Source organism: Hibiscus syriacus, unplaced genomic scaffold (assembly GCF_006381635.1).
Source record: "Hibiscus syriacus cultivar Baekdansim isolate YM2019G1 unplaced genomic scaffold, ASM638163v2 tig00110865_pilon, whole genome shotgun sequence".
In the NCBI taxonomy this organism is placed as follows: Eukaryota; Viridiplantae; Streptophyta; class Magnoliopsida; order Malvales; family Malvaceae; genus Hibiscus; species Hibiscus syriacus.
In genome coordinates, this window is record NW_024062894.1 from 3,329,021 (window position 1) to 3,345,962 (window position 16,942).

At 34.4% G+C, this 16,942-nt stretch overlaps 3 protein-coding genes across 3 annotated transcripts; all 3 read left to right on the forward strand.

The window, feature by feature from the left end:
• Positions 1-3,771: 3,771 nt before the first annotated feature.
• LOC120143951 lies at positions 3,772-7,113 on the forward strand. Its single transcript, XM_039158137.1, has 3 exons — positions 3,772-3,932; positions 5,997-6,709; positions 6,782-7,113. The coding sequence occupies exons 1-3, from the start codon at positions 3,772-3,774 to the stop codon at positions 7,111-7,113; spliced, it is 1,206 nt and encodes a 401-aa protein (XP_039014068.1).
• Positions 7,114-7,247: 134 nt separating this feature from the next.
• Positions 7,248-11,745, forward strand: LOC120143952. The gene is made up of 3 exons (XM_039158138.1): positions 7,248-7,399; positions 10,629-11,341; positions 11,414-11,745. The coding sequence occupies exons 1-3, from the start codon at positions 7,248-7,250 to the stop codon at positions 11,743-11,745; spliced, it is 1,197 nt and encodes a 398-aa protein (XP_039014069.1).
• Positions 11,746-11,879: 134 nt separating this feature from the next.
• Positions 11,880-16,364, forward strand: LOC120143953. The gene is made up of 3 exons (XM_039158139.1): positions 11,880-12,031; positions 15,248-15,913; positions 15,995-16,364. The coding sequence occupies exons 1-3, from the start codon at positions 11,880-11,882 to the stop codon at positions 16,362-16,364; spliced, it is 1,188 nt and encodes a 395-aa protein (XP_039014070.1).
• Positions 16,365-16,942: the final 578 nt, after the last annotated feature.

Genomic DNA, 16,942 nt, shown 5'->3' on the forward strand with positions numbered 1-16,942 from the left:
GAATAACCAAAATAAAAGGGGTTTTAAGCTAGGAATATCAATACTCATTCACTGAGTATTGGTACTATGAATTAGGTATCGATACTCGCATGAGGAGTATCAATGTTCACTTCACGCATTCTAGAATCCTATTTTAGTATTAATACTCATGGGAGTATTGATATCGAGGGTGGAGTATCGATATTCCTAGTAGGAGTATAGATACTGTGATATTTTTCAAAACATCGAAGTAAAATTTGGTATCGATAACCAGAATAATATTGATACGTAGCTCAGGAGTATCGATACTGGTCCAAGAGTATTGGTACTACCATTTTTTCTCAGCTTGTAATAATCGTATAGTACCCAAGGGCTAGTATCGATCCTCTTGGGTCAATATCGATACTAAGGGGCTTAGTTTCAGTACCATCGTACTTTTGGGGAAGAAACCCAAAGGACTTAGAAATATTTGAGGAACTCAATAACTTCACAACACCATCAAATAAAAATACAAGTGGGAACCTTGTTAATTTACAATTACATCTAGAAACGATATAAGTTAGGATGACATAAAACTGGCCTTGGTTGATGCTCGAGAAATAGTCAGGACACCCGAGTTACTTTAGTAGAAGATGATAGTTTCGAGGCTTATAATATATGGATATACTTAAGCAAGTGTGCGAGACACTTTGAGGCTAACTAGGGTTCGAGGCCTAAACACTCGCAAGGGGTGGGTTAGTCGGGTGTTATGTCTGATGCAAAAATTTCAGATCTCACCCTAGGTAGGCTAGAGGGGTATGTGTCCCGATGTGTAACCCTCCGACCACACCATGGTGTCTACCCTAGTGTAGTATGCAATATACAAGTATACTTACTTCTTTATTTTCACCCGTTAGCATGAGCATTTAATGAACACTTTTAGTATGGTTTAGTTGTTAGTGTCACATTGGGATAGTGAGCACAACATTCAAAATTTGTTTCCGTGTGTAGGTCTTTAGGAGGAGTATTCGACGAGCTTATCGCGCAGTAGTAATTCCAGACAGTACAAGCAACAGTGTGCATCTTATGTCTTATTCTTTAGAGGGCATGTATTATTCATAGACATTCTTGTAATTGAGTTGTTACTCCATTTTAAATAATTGATTGTGTTATTTTGATATTTGTATTTTGGGATCTCACCTTTATAAACTCAAATGGTTATGTTTGATTTACGTTTTATTGAATGATCTTTAAATGATGTTTTACAAAGTTTTAAACAAATTTTTGGGCTAGCCACTACGGTGGCCCTGTGTGACATTCTAAACAACCGACTTTGTGTCATATTGGATTAGAGTGTTACAATCACTAATGTATAAAATTAAAAGGGTAAACTACATAAATGGTCATTAATGTATAAAATTAAAAGGGTAAACTACACAAATGGTCATTAATGTTTGAGTAAGCTTTTTCTTATTCTTCTTCTTCTTTCTTCGTTGCTACTACCACTAGCCATCCAATTTTTTCTTAGACAAAGCCTTCTGCCCATGTTCGGGGCCTTGAGCGAAACTAAAATATAGGCCCTTATAAAACGAAAGTATATTTTATTACTTTGAAAATTAATTTAATATTACATTAAAAATCATATAAAATGATTAAATTAGGGGCTTAAATTTTAAAAGTAAAAAGTATGATGGAAAAAATTATCGACCTCAATTATAAAGGTAAATAGTTATATTAAAAAATTAGGGGTCTCAATTATAAAAGTAAAAAGTGAGATTAAAAAATTAGGGGCCTCAATTATAAAGGAAGAAAGCGAGATTGAAAAAATTAGGAACATAATTATAAAGGTACAAAGTGAGATTATAAAGATAAAAAGTATGACTACAAAAAAATTAAGATTATAAAGTTACAAAGTGAGATTAAAAAAATTAGGGTCTCAATTACAAAGGTAAAAAGGCGCGATGGGTATTTTTGGAACATGTTTTAGGTACATTTGTGGTTTTTTAAAAATTGAAATGCATGAACCTTTTTTGTTAATCATTTTGCAAGCTAAATTTTTGCCTTTGTATTTGTAGATTTTACCGGGGATTAACAACTCATCCAGTAAATTGAAGGTTAACCCGTTTTTTATGTTTCAATTTTGTTTTCCTCGTTTGTTTCTTTTACTAGTTTACTTCAATTATATCTTGCAATGGTATTTTTGCATCGCAGGTGGTGTTCACCTTTTCTCAAGATATCTGAAGTTAATTACTAAAAATGTTGGTTTCATTTAATTTCAAAATTTTTATTTAAAAAATTTCTACAAAAAAGATGATGATGATGATTCATGAGTTGTTGCGATCAATAAATTGTCTTGAGTTGGTGCTACGGGAAAGGTAGTTCATGTGAATATAGCAAAGGTGGTGGGATGTTTGAAAAAAAATTAAAAATTAAAAAAACTTTTGATGTTTTAGTGATTAATTTTTTTACTTTTGAAACTTTAATGGAAAAATAAAAACTTACTCAATTTGTGGTTCATGTGAATATATTTATTATGTCATGTCAGCAATTCATTAAAGGCCCAACAGTAATTAACTCTTAGGGTGCGTTTGGTTCATGGAATATAGCATTACCTCCGGTAATAGGATTACCGGAATGTAACAGTACCTAACACATTACTGGGAATGTTGCATTGTTATGTTTGGTTTGTTTAGCATGAATGTAAGATTACAATATTTGGTTAAAAGAATAAAAGATTATTGGAATGTATATTTGACCAAATTATCCTTGTTATATATTTGTTTTTTAAACAAGTTGAATTCTAATATTCAAAAGAAAATATTTGTATAAAAGATCATAGAAAATATATAATTTTATTATTTTTAATTTATATATTTTTCTTTAAAAAAATTTAAATTCATAAAATTTATATACATTTTTTTACAAAATTTAAAAGATAAATTAGTTTAATGAAAGGGTTTCATTTTATTTTAACCCTGAACTTCATATAAAATTCTAATTGTAGACTTTTTTGTAAATCTAAAATAGTTTAAGGATAAATTTGCAATTTACCTTTCGTAGATTTTTTTTATTCAACGGTTAGGAGAAGGATATTTTTGAAAAAAAATTATTTTAAGGGCATTTTAGTCCAAAGTCATGGGAAAAGAATAACACCTAAGGGATTGGTGGGAATGACATTCTCGGTAATAAGCCCCCAAAATGTCACTGTTGGGAATGACTTATTACCCCTTACTGAGAATCTTTGCAATCCAAACATGGTATCACATTCTGGAAAAAAACTTCCCCTCGCGTAATCTCACAATCCCCTATCCAATCACACCTTTAGTGACCAATCTTAATTAAATAAAAATGAAAGTGATCATATGTTAATTAAATAAAAATAACAATGACCAAATATTACGTGTGTCGACAGTCGTTTTCGTCTGAGTCTTTATTTATTTATATATATTATTATAATATTATAATATTATTAGTGTTATCTTTATTAAATTATCATAATTTTATTACATACCCAAATGAAAATAATTACAACCTGAAGGTTCAATTACAAGCATAGCCCTGAACCCATATTACAATCAGATTCGATCCAAGCAGCCCAACATACCTTGCGTAGAACCATATTCGGCCCAAACAGTCCAACATGCCCAATAGCAGATCAAAGGGTGATTAGGGTTTCACACATGTCTCTCCAGCCGCCAGCTTGTTTCCACCGTTGGATCAGGAAGTAAATCAACGGTCACCAGTGCAACCAACAAAACCCTAGGGTACTCATTGTAACCCAAGGGCTATTTCGGCGCCGCCATAGAAGTGACGATGTCCTCGCCGCCGAACGCTCCAACCAACAATAGTCACGTAGCTGCCACGTCCTCGTCGGATTCTCAAGATCTGAGTGCATTAAATGCACTTAGCCTCTCCATTGCACAGCTCACCACCCCTAGGGTGAGTCACCACAGTAGCTCTGGTGACTCACCGGGGTACAGTCTTTTAATCGGTCTAAAGGGAGCATCGAAACCCCCTATAAATAGGGTGAACCTGCAAACGAACAAAGGAAAAGTAAAGGAAAAACATCCAATACACAAAAATTAGAAAGTAAAGAGAAGAGAGTAAAGGAAATGAAGCCTTACCATCATCAGAGAACCTACGCGTAAATTTGGGTATGGGAAAATTACACCCGTGGTCCTTGTAACCTTGTAACTGTTCATTTTAGTCATAAAAATATGTTCTATACATTTTAGTTTTATCCTTTAATTTTATTTTAATCCCTGACTGTAAATGCATATATTTTAGGTAAAATTACATATTTAGTCCTTTAAATTTTAATTATTTATATTTAGTCCTTTATTAGTAAATTAGGGTAAATTATATAATTTGCCCATAGTTTTAGGATTATTTTGAATAAAGATTAATTAATATAAATATTTTATGTATTAACTATTAATAATTATTATATTATGTGATTAATTAGTATTTATATTTTAGGATTATTATCATAAATAACTTATAATTTAATTTATGTAATTATAATATAATTTTATTATAGGACTAATAAATATTATTTAGTATTTGTCTATATTAAGTTATTTGTTAATTTTAATTTTGAAGAACAAATTTATAATTTATTGCAAAGACATTAATTAATAAATATCGGTACCAATTTTGGGCTTTATAAGGGTGCTAATCCTTCCCCATACGTAACCGACTCCCGAACTCATTTTTCAGCTAAGCAGTCCTGAGTTGTATTATTTTAATAATATTATTAGGAATTTTATTAAAGTAATATGACATTTTGGTGACCAACCTCACCAAATTATAAAATTGGTGGCGACTCTACAACTTGATGTTTCATATGATTCAAGGTGGATAAACACTTACTTTTTCGAGACTAGTTACACCCCTTGAGGTGTAATATCGCCAGACAAACAAACATTTCGACAGCTTGGCGACTCCGCTGGGGACTTTAAAAGTGAGTCCAACCACCAATTTATTAATTATTTGTCTTTGTAGTAAATAATAAATTTGTTTTAATTTTGTTTTATTATTTTACTAACTTTTTGATTTTACGTGTACAGATTTAATTTTGGGTCATTAGAATAAAATAATGGGTTGTATATTATTTTATATTTTTTATGCTTTTCCTCACCTACTGTGCACTGCATTCATGACATGAGCTAAAACCCCGCTCTTATCCTATTTAAGTGAATGAGAAACTACTCCCTCGTGTGGTTTTCACCTCCGTATGGGATATGGGACCATTCTTTGAGCTCACACCTTATGTTCCTCGTGTGGTTTTCACCTCCGTTTGGACATAAGGAAGTGTGTTCCCTCGAATTGAACTTAATTCGAAAGTCTGTAATGGATCAGGATTGAGGGCTTGGTAGTTCAAGGGGACACCAACAAAGGACAATTCATTGATCCTTTTACCCTAGAGCCAAAACCCAACATATAGTAAAACTTAGAACTTAAGTCTAGTCGAAGCCTAACTTGAATAAGTCTTGTGAGATTAAGCACAGAAGAGAAAACATGTTGAATTTTTATTTTATTTAGCACTATTTAATTATTTTTAATAAATGCATGCAAACTAGAAATCATACGGTTAGGTTTGTTGTTTTGAATAAAGCATTGAATTAGATAATATGAAATTAGTTTTTTTATTTAGTTTAATGCTTCAATTCTACACTTTGCATCTTTCATATTATGGTCTTGATTCATGACTGATTTCATATAGAAAGCTGGAAATATGGAACAAAGAGTTCAATATGAAGTAGAAGACAATGCAGTTGTTTTAAGATGGTCTGAGTAGTCTCAACTTATCAAGGGAAATAGTCTATCACCTAGATACGTGTCAGATTTGGTTAAATATACACATATCAATGTTCTTCAAAATAACCTGGGTGAGTTGAAAGAAATCTGGGAAAAATGGGAAACAGCGGACACGCAGCTATTTATCAATTATATGGTGACATTGCTTATCTTTTGGACATTTCTATTGACCGACATATGTTCAGAGCTCTATCATAGTTTTGAAACCCTGCCTACAGTTGCTTTACCTTTGGCAAAGTAGACTTGACACCTACTATAGAGGAATGTCGAGCTTTTATTTGCTGTCCAAGAATCTACGAAGACATGATATATATCAAGTCACCCAATACTACTCCTTTTAAGAAGACTGTGCTTTTATTGACCGGGATGTGTGAAGAGTGGGCTACAAGAAATATCAAGAGGAAAGGTGTTAGTGAATGTATTACTTGGAATGCCCTGAGAGAAGTGATCTACCACCATCCAGACAAAAGAAAACAAATTGATATGTTGGCTTTAGGAATCTATGGATTAATCATTTTTCTGAAGATTCTGGGGCATGTGGATATAGCAGCTGTAGACCTGTTTGAAAGATTGAACAAGAATGCAGATCTGGTTCCTGTTATATTAGCTGAAACATTTCGTTCCTTGAATTCCTGCAGACACGAAGGAGAGGGACGTTTTATAGGTTGTGCACCCCTATTATTGGTATGGATTTTGAATCACTTTAAACATGAAGAAAGAGCTCCTGTACTAGTATTCCTAGAAGATTTCTCACATTTGCAAGATTTTCTTTCTCGAAAATGGTCTGGAGGATATGGTGAAGAAAAATGGATGAACATCTTTCAAAATCTCGAAGATAATGACGTATTATGGCGAGCCTCATGGAATACTTCTTCAAGAAATATGTATAAGTGTGGAAAGCACGATTGGGTTCCCTTACCTGGCATATGGGGTTCTGTAGGATAAGCACATTTGATGGTTTTCAGATAATATGGATCAAGACAGTTTATTCCTGTTACATCAGGTTTATCTGAATCAGTGTTTGTATTAAGAAGTGATCAGTACAAGGAAATGATCAGAAAAGTTAATGAGGCTTGGAAACGGATTCATCAAGTAAATTTATTTACTTTCAGTCAAAAGCTCTCACCCAAATACGAGCAATGGAGAATTAATCGAATCAACGACAACATTCCAGTGGTTAATTTTGAGAATGTTCAACCCATCAAAGAACATGTGAGAATTATACCATCTCCGTTAGAGCTGGCAAAACAAGACTTTGAGAGCGAAAGAAAGCAATGGAAAAAAAAACTTTGCAAAAGCTGGAAGAAGAAGTATACCACAAAGAAATTGAGATAGACATCCATAAAGGGAGAGCAAATCAAGTTAGCAAGGTTGAAAAACAGCTCAGTATGGATTTCAATGATCTCCAGTCATCCTATCAACAGATGGTAAAGACTCAGATTACCGAATGATCAAGCAAACAAGAGTCCATGGGTTTAAAAAGAAAAGCTGAAGAAGATAAAGATGAGCTTAAACAAAGTAAACACCATGCTAAGATACTTGCCAAAGAAAAGGAAGCATTGGAGAAAAGATTGTTGGAAAATCAAACTCAAAACCAGAAATTAAAAAGCAAGATCATAAGGTTGGAAACTGCACTACGAAGTCAAAAATGTAACTGCTGGGAATGACTTATTACCCCTTACTGAGAATCTTTGCAATCCAAACATGGTATCACATTCTGGAAAAAAACTTCCCCTCGCGTAATCTCACAATCCCCTATCCAATCACACCTTTAGTGACCAATCTTAATGAAATAAAAATGAAAGTGATCATATGTTAATTAAATAAAAATAAAAATGACCAAATATTACGTGTGTCGACAGTCGTTTTCATCTGAGTCTTTATTTATTTATATATTATTATATTTAATATTATTAGTGTTATCTTTATTAAATTATCATAATTTTATTACATACCCAAATAAAAATAATTACAACCTGAAGGTCCAATTACAAGCATAGCCCTGAACCCATATTACAATCAGATTCGATCCAAGCAGCCCAACATACCTTGCGCAGAACCATATTCGGCCCAAACAGTCCAACATGCCCAATAGCAGATCCAAGGGTGATTAGGGTTTCACACATGTCTCTCCATCCGCCAGCTTGTTTCCACCGTTGGATCAGGAAGCAAATCAACGGTCACCAGTGCAACCAACAAAACCCTAGGGTACTCATTGTAACCCAAGGGCTATTTCGGCGCCGCCATAGAAGTGATGATATCCTCGTCGCCGAACGCTCCAACCAACAATAGTCACGTAGCTGCCACGTCCTCGTCGGATTCTTAAGATCTGAGTGCATTAAATGCACTCAGCCTCTCCATTGCACAGCTCACCACCCCTAGGGTGAGTCACCACAGTAGCTCTGGTGACTCACCGGGGTACAGTCTTTTAATCGGTCTAAAGGGAGCATCGAAACCCCCTATAAATAGGGTGAACCTGCAAACGAACAAAGGAAAAGTAAAGGAAAAACATCCAATACACAAAAATTAGAAAGTAAAGAGAAGAGAGTGAAGGAAATGAAGCCTTACCATCATCAGAGAACCTACGCGCCTCCACGCGCCACTGGAGAATATGAAATGTCGAAGGTATAAACCTTAGATCTACTTTGATTGAAGACTATTTAGCGTAAACGGAGTTTGGTTTAGGCTTTAGGGGAAAAAGAGGAATTTTTTAGGGGTATTATGTGTTTTCTGGTCACCGTAGGTGGTGGTCGATGGTGGTGGCGATCGACGGTGCATGACTGCCGGCTGGTGGCCGATATTCCTTAGGCGAGGAAACTAGAGAGATACCTCTAGGTTAGAGAGAGAAGAGAGGAGAGGAAAATGAGGTTTAAGGCCTCATTAGGCCTAATAAGGGCCTATATATATCCCTCCCCGAACGATGTCGTTTAGGGGAGGGACCTACGCGTAAATTTGGGTATGGGAAAATTACACCCGTGGTCCTTGTAACCTTGTAACTGTTCATTTTAGTCATAAAAATATGTTCTATACATTTTAGTTTTATCCTTTAATTTTATTTTAATCCCTGACTGTAAATGCATATATTTTAGATAAAATTACATATTTAGTCCTTTAAATTTTAATTATTTATATTTAGTCCTTTATTAGTAAATTAGGGTAAATTATATAATTTGCCCATATATTTAGGATTATTTTGAATAAAGATTAATTAATATAAATATTTTATGTATTAACTATTAATAATTATTATATTATGTGATTAATTAGTATTTATATTTTAGGATTATTATCATAAATAACTTATAATTTAATTTATGTAATTATAATATAATTTTATTATAGGACTAATAAATATTATTTAGTATTTGTCTATATTAAGTTATTTGTTAATTTTAATTTTGAAGAACAAATTTATAATTTATTGCAAAGACATTAATTAATAAATATCGGTACCAATTTTGGGCTTTATAAGGGTGCTAATCCTTCCCCATACGTAACCGACTCCCGAACTCATTTTTCAACTAAGCAGTCCTGAGTTGTATTATTTTAATAATATTATTAGGAATTTTATTAAAGTAATATGACATTTTGGTGACCAACCTCACCAAATTATAAAATTGGTGGCGACTCTACAACTTGATGTTTCATATGATTCAAGGTGGATAAACACTTACTTTTTCGAGACTAGTTACACCCCTTGAGGTGTAATATCGCCAGACAAACAAACGTTTCGACAGCTTGGCGACTCCGCTGGGGACTTTAAAAGTGAGTCCAACCACCAATTTATTAATTATTTGTCTTTGCAGTAAATAATAAATTTGTTTTAATTTTGTTTTAATTATTTTTTATTATTTTACTAACTTTTTGATTTTACGTGTACAGATTTAATTTTTGGTCATTAGAATAAAATAATGGGTTGTATATTATTTTATATTTTTTATGCTTTTCCTCACCCACTGTGCACTGCATTCATGACATGAGCTAAAACCCCGCTCTTATCCTATTTAAGTGAATGAGAAACTACTCCCTCGTGTGGTTTTCACCTCCGTATGGGATATGGGACCATTCTTTGAGCTCACACCTTATGTTCCTCGTGAGGTTTTCACCTCCGTTTGGACATAAGGAAGTGTGTTCCTTCGAATTGAACTTAATTCGAAAGTCTGTAATGGATCAGGATTGAGGGCTTGGCAGTTCAAGGGGACACCAACAAAGGACAATTCATTGATCCTTTTACCCTAGAGCCAAAACCCAACATATAGTAAAACTTAGAACTTAAGTCTAGTCGAAGCCTAACTTGAATAAGTCTTGTGAGATTAAGCACAGAAGAGAAAACATGTTGAATTTTTATTTTATTTAGCACTATTTAATTATTTTTAATAAATGCATGCAAACTAGAAATCATACGGTTAGGTTTGTTGTTTTGAATAAAGCATTGAATTAGATAATATGAAATTAGTTTTTTATTTATTTTAATGCTTCAATTCTACACTTTGCATCTTTCATATTATGGTCTTGATTCATGACTGATTTCATATAGAAAGCTGGAAATATGGAACAAAGAGTTCAATATGAAGTAGAAGACAATGTAGTTGTTTTAAGATGGTCTGAGTAGTCTCAACTTATCAAGGGAAATAGTCTATCACCTAGATACGTGTCAGATTTGGTTAAATATACACATATCAATGTTCTTCAAAATAACCTGGGTGAGTTGAAAGAAATCTGGGAAAAATGGGAAACAACGGACACGCAGCTATTTATCAATTATATGGTGACATTGCTTATCTTTTGGACATTTCTATTGACCGACATATGTTCAGAGCTCTATCATAGTTTTGAAACCCTGCCTACAGTTGCTTTACCTTTGGCAAAGTAGACTTGACACCTACTATAGAGGAATGTCGAGCTTTTATTTGCTGTCCAAGAATCTACGAAGACATGATATATATCAAGTCACCCAATACTACTCCTTTTAAGAAGACTGTGCTTTTATTGACCGGGATGTGTGAAGAGTGGGCTACAAGAAATATCAAGAGGAAAGGTGTTAGTGAATGTATTACTTGGAATGCCCTGAGAGAAGTGATCTACCACCATCCAGACAAAAGAAAACAAATTGATATGTTGGCTTTAGGAATCTATGGATTAATCATTTTTCTGAAGATTCTGGGGCATGTGGATATAGCAGCTGTAGACCTGTTTGAAAGATTGAACAAGAATGCAGATCTGGTTCCTGTTATATTAGCTGAAACATTTCGTTCCTTGAATTCCTGCAGACACGAAGGAGAGGGACGTTTTATAGGTTGTGCACCCCTATTATTGGTATGGATTTTGAATCACTTTAAACATGAAGAAAGAGCTCCTGTACTAGTATTCCTAGAAGATTTCTCACATTTGCAAGATTTTCTTTCTCGAAAATGGTCTGGAGGATATGGTGAAGAAAAATGGATGAACATCTTTCAAAATCTCGAAGATAATGACGTATTATGGCGAGCCTCATGGAATACTTCTTCAAGAAATATGTATAAGTGTGGAAAGCACGATTGGGTTCCCTTACCTGGCATATGGGGTTCTGTAGGATAAGCACATTTGATGGTTTTCAGATAATATGGATCAAGACAGTTTATTCCTGTTACATCAGGTTTATCTGAATCAGTGTTTGTATTAAGAAGTGATCAGTACAAGGAAATGATCAGAAAAGTTAATGAGGCTTGGAAACGGATTCATCAAGTAAATTTATTTACTTTCAGTCAAAAGCTCTCACCCAAATACGAGCAATGGAGAATTAATCGAATCAACGACAACATTCCAGTGGTTAATTTTGAGAATGTTCAACCCATCAAAGAACATGTGAGAATTATACCATCTCCGTTAGAGCTGGCAAAACAAGACTTTGAGAGCGAAAGAAAGCAATGGAAAAAAAAACTTTGCAAAAGCTGGAAGAAGAAGTATACCACAAAGAAATTGAGATAGACATCCATAAAGGGAGAGCAAATCAAGTTAGCAAGGTTGAAAAACAGCTCAGTATGGATTTCAATGATCTCCAGTCATCCTATCAACAGATGGTAAAGACTCAGATTACCGAATGATCAAGCAAACAAGAGTCCATGGGTTTAAAAAGAAAAGCTGAAGAAGATAAAGATGAGCTTAAACAAAGTAAACACCATGCTAAGATACTTGCCAAAGAAAAGGAAGCATTGGAGAAAAGATTGTTGGAAAATCAAACTCAAAACCAGAAATTAAAAAGCAAGATCATAAGGTTGGAAACTGCACTACGAAGTCAAAAATGTAACTGCTGGGAATGACTTATTACCCCTTACTGAGAATCTTTGCAATCCAAACATGGTATCACATTCTGGAAAAAAACTTCCCCTCGCGTAATCTCACAATCCCCTATCCAATCACACCTTTAGTGACCAATCTTAATGAAATAAAAATGAAAGTGATCATATGTTAATTAAATAAAAATAAAAATGACCAAATATTACGTGTGTCGACAGTCGTTTTCATCTGAGTCTTTATTTATTTATATATTATTATAATATTATAATATTATTAGTGTTATCTTTATTAAATTATCATAATTTTATTACATACCCAAATAAAAATAATTACAACCTGAAGGTCCAATTACAAGCATAGCCCTGAACCCATATTACAATCAGATTCGATCCAAGCAGCCCAACATACCTTGCGCAGAACCATATTCGGCCCAAACAGTCCAACATGCCCAATAGCAGATCCAAGGGTGATTAGGGTTTCACACATGTCTCTCCAGCCGCCAGCTTGTTTCCACCGTTGGATCAGGAAGCAAATCAACGGTCACCAGTGCAACCAACAAAACCCTAGGGTACTCATTGTAACCCAAGGGCTATTTCGGCGCCGCCATAGAAGTGATGATATCCTCGTCGCCGAACGCTCCAACCAACAATAGTCACGTAGCTGCCACGTCCTCGTCGGATTCTTAAGATCTGAGTGCATTAAATGCACTCAGCCTCTCCATTGCACAGCTCAACACCCCTAGGGTGAGTCACCACAGTAGCTCTGGTGACTCACCGGGGTACAGTCTTTTAATCGGTCTAAAGGGAGCATCGAAACCCCCTATAAATAGGGTGAACCTGCAAACGAAGAAAGGAAAAGTAAAGGAAAAACATCCAATACACAAAAATTAGAAAGTAAAGAGAAGAGAGTGAAGGAAATGAAGCCTTACCATCATCAGAGAACCTACGCGCCTCCACGCGCCACTGGAGAATATGAAATGTCGAAGGTATAAACCTTAGATCTACTTTGATTGAAGACTATTTAGCGTAAACGGAGTTTGGTTTAGGCTTTAGGGGAAAAAGAGGAATTTTTTAGGGGTATTATGTTTTCTGGTCACCGTAGGTGGTGGTCGATGGTGGTGGCGATCGACGGTGCATGACTGCCGGCTGGTGGCCGATATTCCTTAGGCGAGGAAACTAGAGAGATACCTCTAGGTTAGAGAGAGAAGAGAGAGGAAAATGAGGTTTAAGGCCTCATTAGGCCTAATAAGGGCCTATATATATCCCTCCCCGAACGATGTCGTTTAGGGGAGGGACCTACGCGTAATTTGGGTATGGGAAAATTACACCCGTGGTCCTTGTAACCTTGTAACTGTTCATTTTAGTCATAAAATATGTTCTATACATTTTAGTTTATCCTTTAATTTTATTTTAATCCCTGACTGTAAATGCATATATTTTAGATAAAATTACATATTTAGTCCTTTAAATTTTAATTATTTATATTTAGTCCTTTATTAGTAAATTAGGGTAAATTATATAATTTGCCCATATATTATTTTGAATAAAGATTAATTAATATAAATATTTTATGTATTAACTATTAATAATTATTATATATGTGATTAATTAGTATTTATATTTTAGGATTATTATCATAAATAACTTATAATTTAATTTATGTAATTATAATATAATTTATTATAGGACTAATAATATTATTTAGTATTTGTCTATATTAAGTTATTTGTTAATTTTAATTTTGAAGAACAAATTTATAATTTATTGCAAAGACATTAATTAATAAATATCGGTACCAATTTTGGGCTTTATAAGGGTGCTAATCCTTCCCCATACGTAACCGACTCCCGAACTCATTTTTCAGCTAAGCAGTCCTGAGTTGTATTATTTTAATAATATTATTAGGAATTTTATTAAAGTAATATGACATTTTGGTGACCAACCTCACCAAATTATAAAATTGGTGGCGACTCTACAACTTGATGTTTCATATGATTCAAGGTGGATAAACACTTACTTTTTCGAGACTAGTTACACCCCTTGAGGTGTAATATCGCCAGACAAACAAACGTTTCGACAGCTTGGCGACTCCGCTGGGGACTTTAAAAGTGAGTCCAACCACCAATTTATTAATTATTTGTCTTTGCAGTAAATAATAAATTTGTTTTAATTTTGTTTTAATTATTTTTTATTATTTTACTAACTTTTTGATTTTACGTGTACAGATTTAATTTTTGGTCATTAGAATAAAATAATGGGTTGTATATTATTTTATATTTTTTATGCTTTTCCTCACCCACTGTGCACTGCATTCATGACATGAGCTAAAACCCCGCTCTTATCCTATTTAAGTGAATGAGAAACTACTCCCTCGTGTGGTTTTCACCTCCGTATGGGATATGGGACCATTCTTTGAGCTCACACCTTATGTTCCTCGTGAGGTTTTCACCTCCGTTTGGACATAAGGAAGTGTGTTCCTTCGAATTGAACTTAATTCGAAAGTCTGTAATGGATCAGGATTGAGGGCTTGGCAGTTCAAGGGGACACCAACAAAGGACAATTCATTGATCCTTTTACCCTAGAGCCAAAACCCAACATATAGTAAAACTTAGAACTTAAGTCTAGTCGAAGCCTAACTTGAATAAGTCTTGTGAGATTAAGCACAGAAGAGAAAACATGTTGAATTTTTATTTTATTTAGCACTATTTAATTATTTTTAATAAATGCATGCAAACTAGAAATCATACGGTTAGGTTTGTTGTTTTGAATAAAGCATTGAATTAGATAATATGAAATTAGTTTTTTTATTTATTTTAATGCTTCAATTCTACACTTTGCATCTTTCATATTATGGTCTTGATTCATGACTGATTTCATATAGAAAGCTGGAAATATGGAACAAAGAGTTCAATATGAAGTAGAAGACAATGTAGTTGTTTTAAGATGGTCTGAGTAGTCTCAACTTATCAAGGGAAATAGTCTATCACCTAGATACGTGTCAGATTTGGTTAAATATACACATATCAATGTTCTTCAAAATAACCTGGGTGAGTTGAAAGAAATCTGGGAAAAATGGGAAACAACGGACACGCAGCTATTTATCAATTATATGGTGACATTGCTTATCTTTTGGACATTTCTATTGACCGACATATGTTCAGAGCTCTATCATAGTTTTGAAACCCTGCCTACAGTTGCTTTACCTTTGGCAAAGTAGACTTGACACCTACTATAGAGGAATGTCGAGCTTTTATTTGCTGTCCAAGAATCTACGAAGACATGATATATATCAAGTCACCCAATACTACTCCTTTTAAGAAGACTGTGCTTTTATTGACCGGGATGAGTGAAGAGTGGGCTACAAGAAATATCAAGAGGAAAGGTGTTAGTGAATGTATTACTTGGAATGCCCTGAGAGAAGTGATCTACCACCATCCAGACAAAAGAAAACAGATTGATATGTTGGCTTTAGGAATATATGGATTAATCATTTTTCTGAAGATTCTGGGGCATGTGGATATAGCAGCTGTAGACCTGTTTGAAAGATTGAACAAGAATGCAGATCTGGTTCCTGCTATATTAGCTGAAACATTTCGTTCCTTGAATTCTTGCAGACACGAAGGAGAGGGACGTTTTATAGGTTGTGCACCCCTATTATTGGTATGGATTTTGAATCACTTTAAACATGAAGAACGAGCTACTGTACGAGTATTCCTAGAAGATTTCTCACATTTGCAAGATTTTCTTTCTCGAAAATGGGCTGGAGGATATGGTGAAGAAAAATGGATGAACATCTTTCAAAATCTCGAAGATAATGATGTATTATGGCGAGCCTCATGGAATACTTCTTCAAGCAATATGTATAAGTGTGGAAAGCACGATTGGGTTCCCTTACCTGGCATATGGGGTTCTGTAGGATAAGCACATTTGATGGTTTTCAGACAATATGGATCAAGACAGTTTATTCCTGTTACATCAGGTTTATCTGAATCAGCGTTTGTATTAAGAAGTGATCAGTACAAGGAAATGATCAGAAAAGTTAATGAGGCTTGGAAACGGATTCATCAAGTAAATTTATTTACTTTCAGTCAAAAGCTCTCACCCGAATACGAGCAATGGAGAATTAATCGAATCAACGACAACATTCCAGTGGTTAATTTTGAGAATGTTCAACCCATCAAAGAACATGTGAGAATTATACCATCTCCGTTAGAGCTGGGAAAACAAGACTTTGAGAGCGAAAGAAAGCAATGGAAAAAAAAACTTTGCAAAAGCTGGAAGAAGAAGTATACCACAAAGAAATTGAGATAGACATCCATAAAGGGAGAGCAAATCAAGTTAGCAAGGTTGAAAAATAGCTCAGTATGGATTTCAATGATCTCCAGTCATCCTATCAGCAGATGATAAAGACTCAGATTACCGAATGATCAAGCAAACAAGAGTCCATGGGTTTAAAAAGAAAAGCTGAAGAAGATAAAGATGAGCTTAAACAAAGTAAACACCATGCTAAGATACTTGCCAAAGAAAAGGAAGCATTGGAGAAAAGATTACTGGAAAATCAAACTCAAAACCAGAAATTAAAAAGCAAGATCATAAGGTTGGAAACTGCACTACGAAGTCAAAAATGTAACTCGGAAGTTAATAATCTAAGAAAGCAAGTGAATGAGCTGGAATCCAAAGTCCAATATCTTCAGAGAAAGTCGAATTAACTCCCTATGGTCCCGTACGAAGGAATTTTGCAATGGCACTATCGTTGGGAACATGCTCAATGGAAAGTCAAACAAAGAGACGACCTCATTGCAAACTATTTGGAACAAACTCAGGGAGTGGCATAATATTTGGTGGATTTGGTATACAAAGCTACCACTTTGAGTGAAGAATTAGAGCCA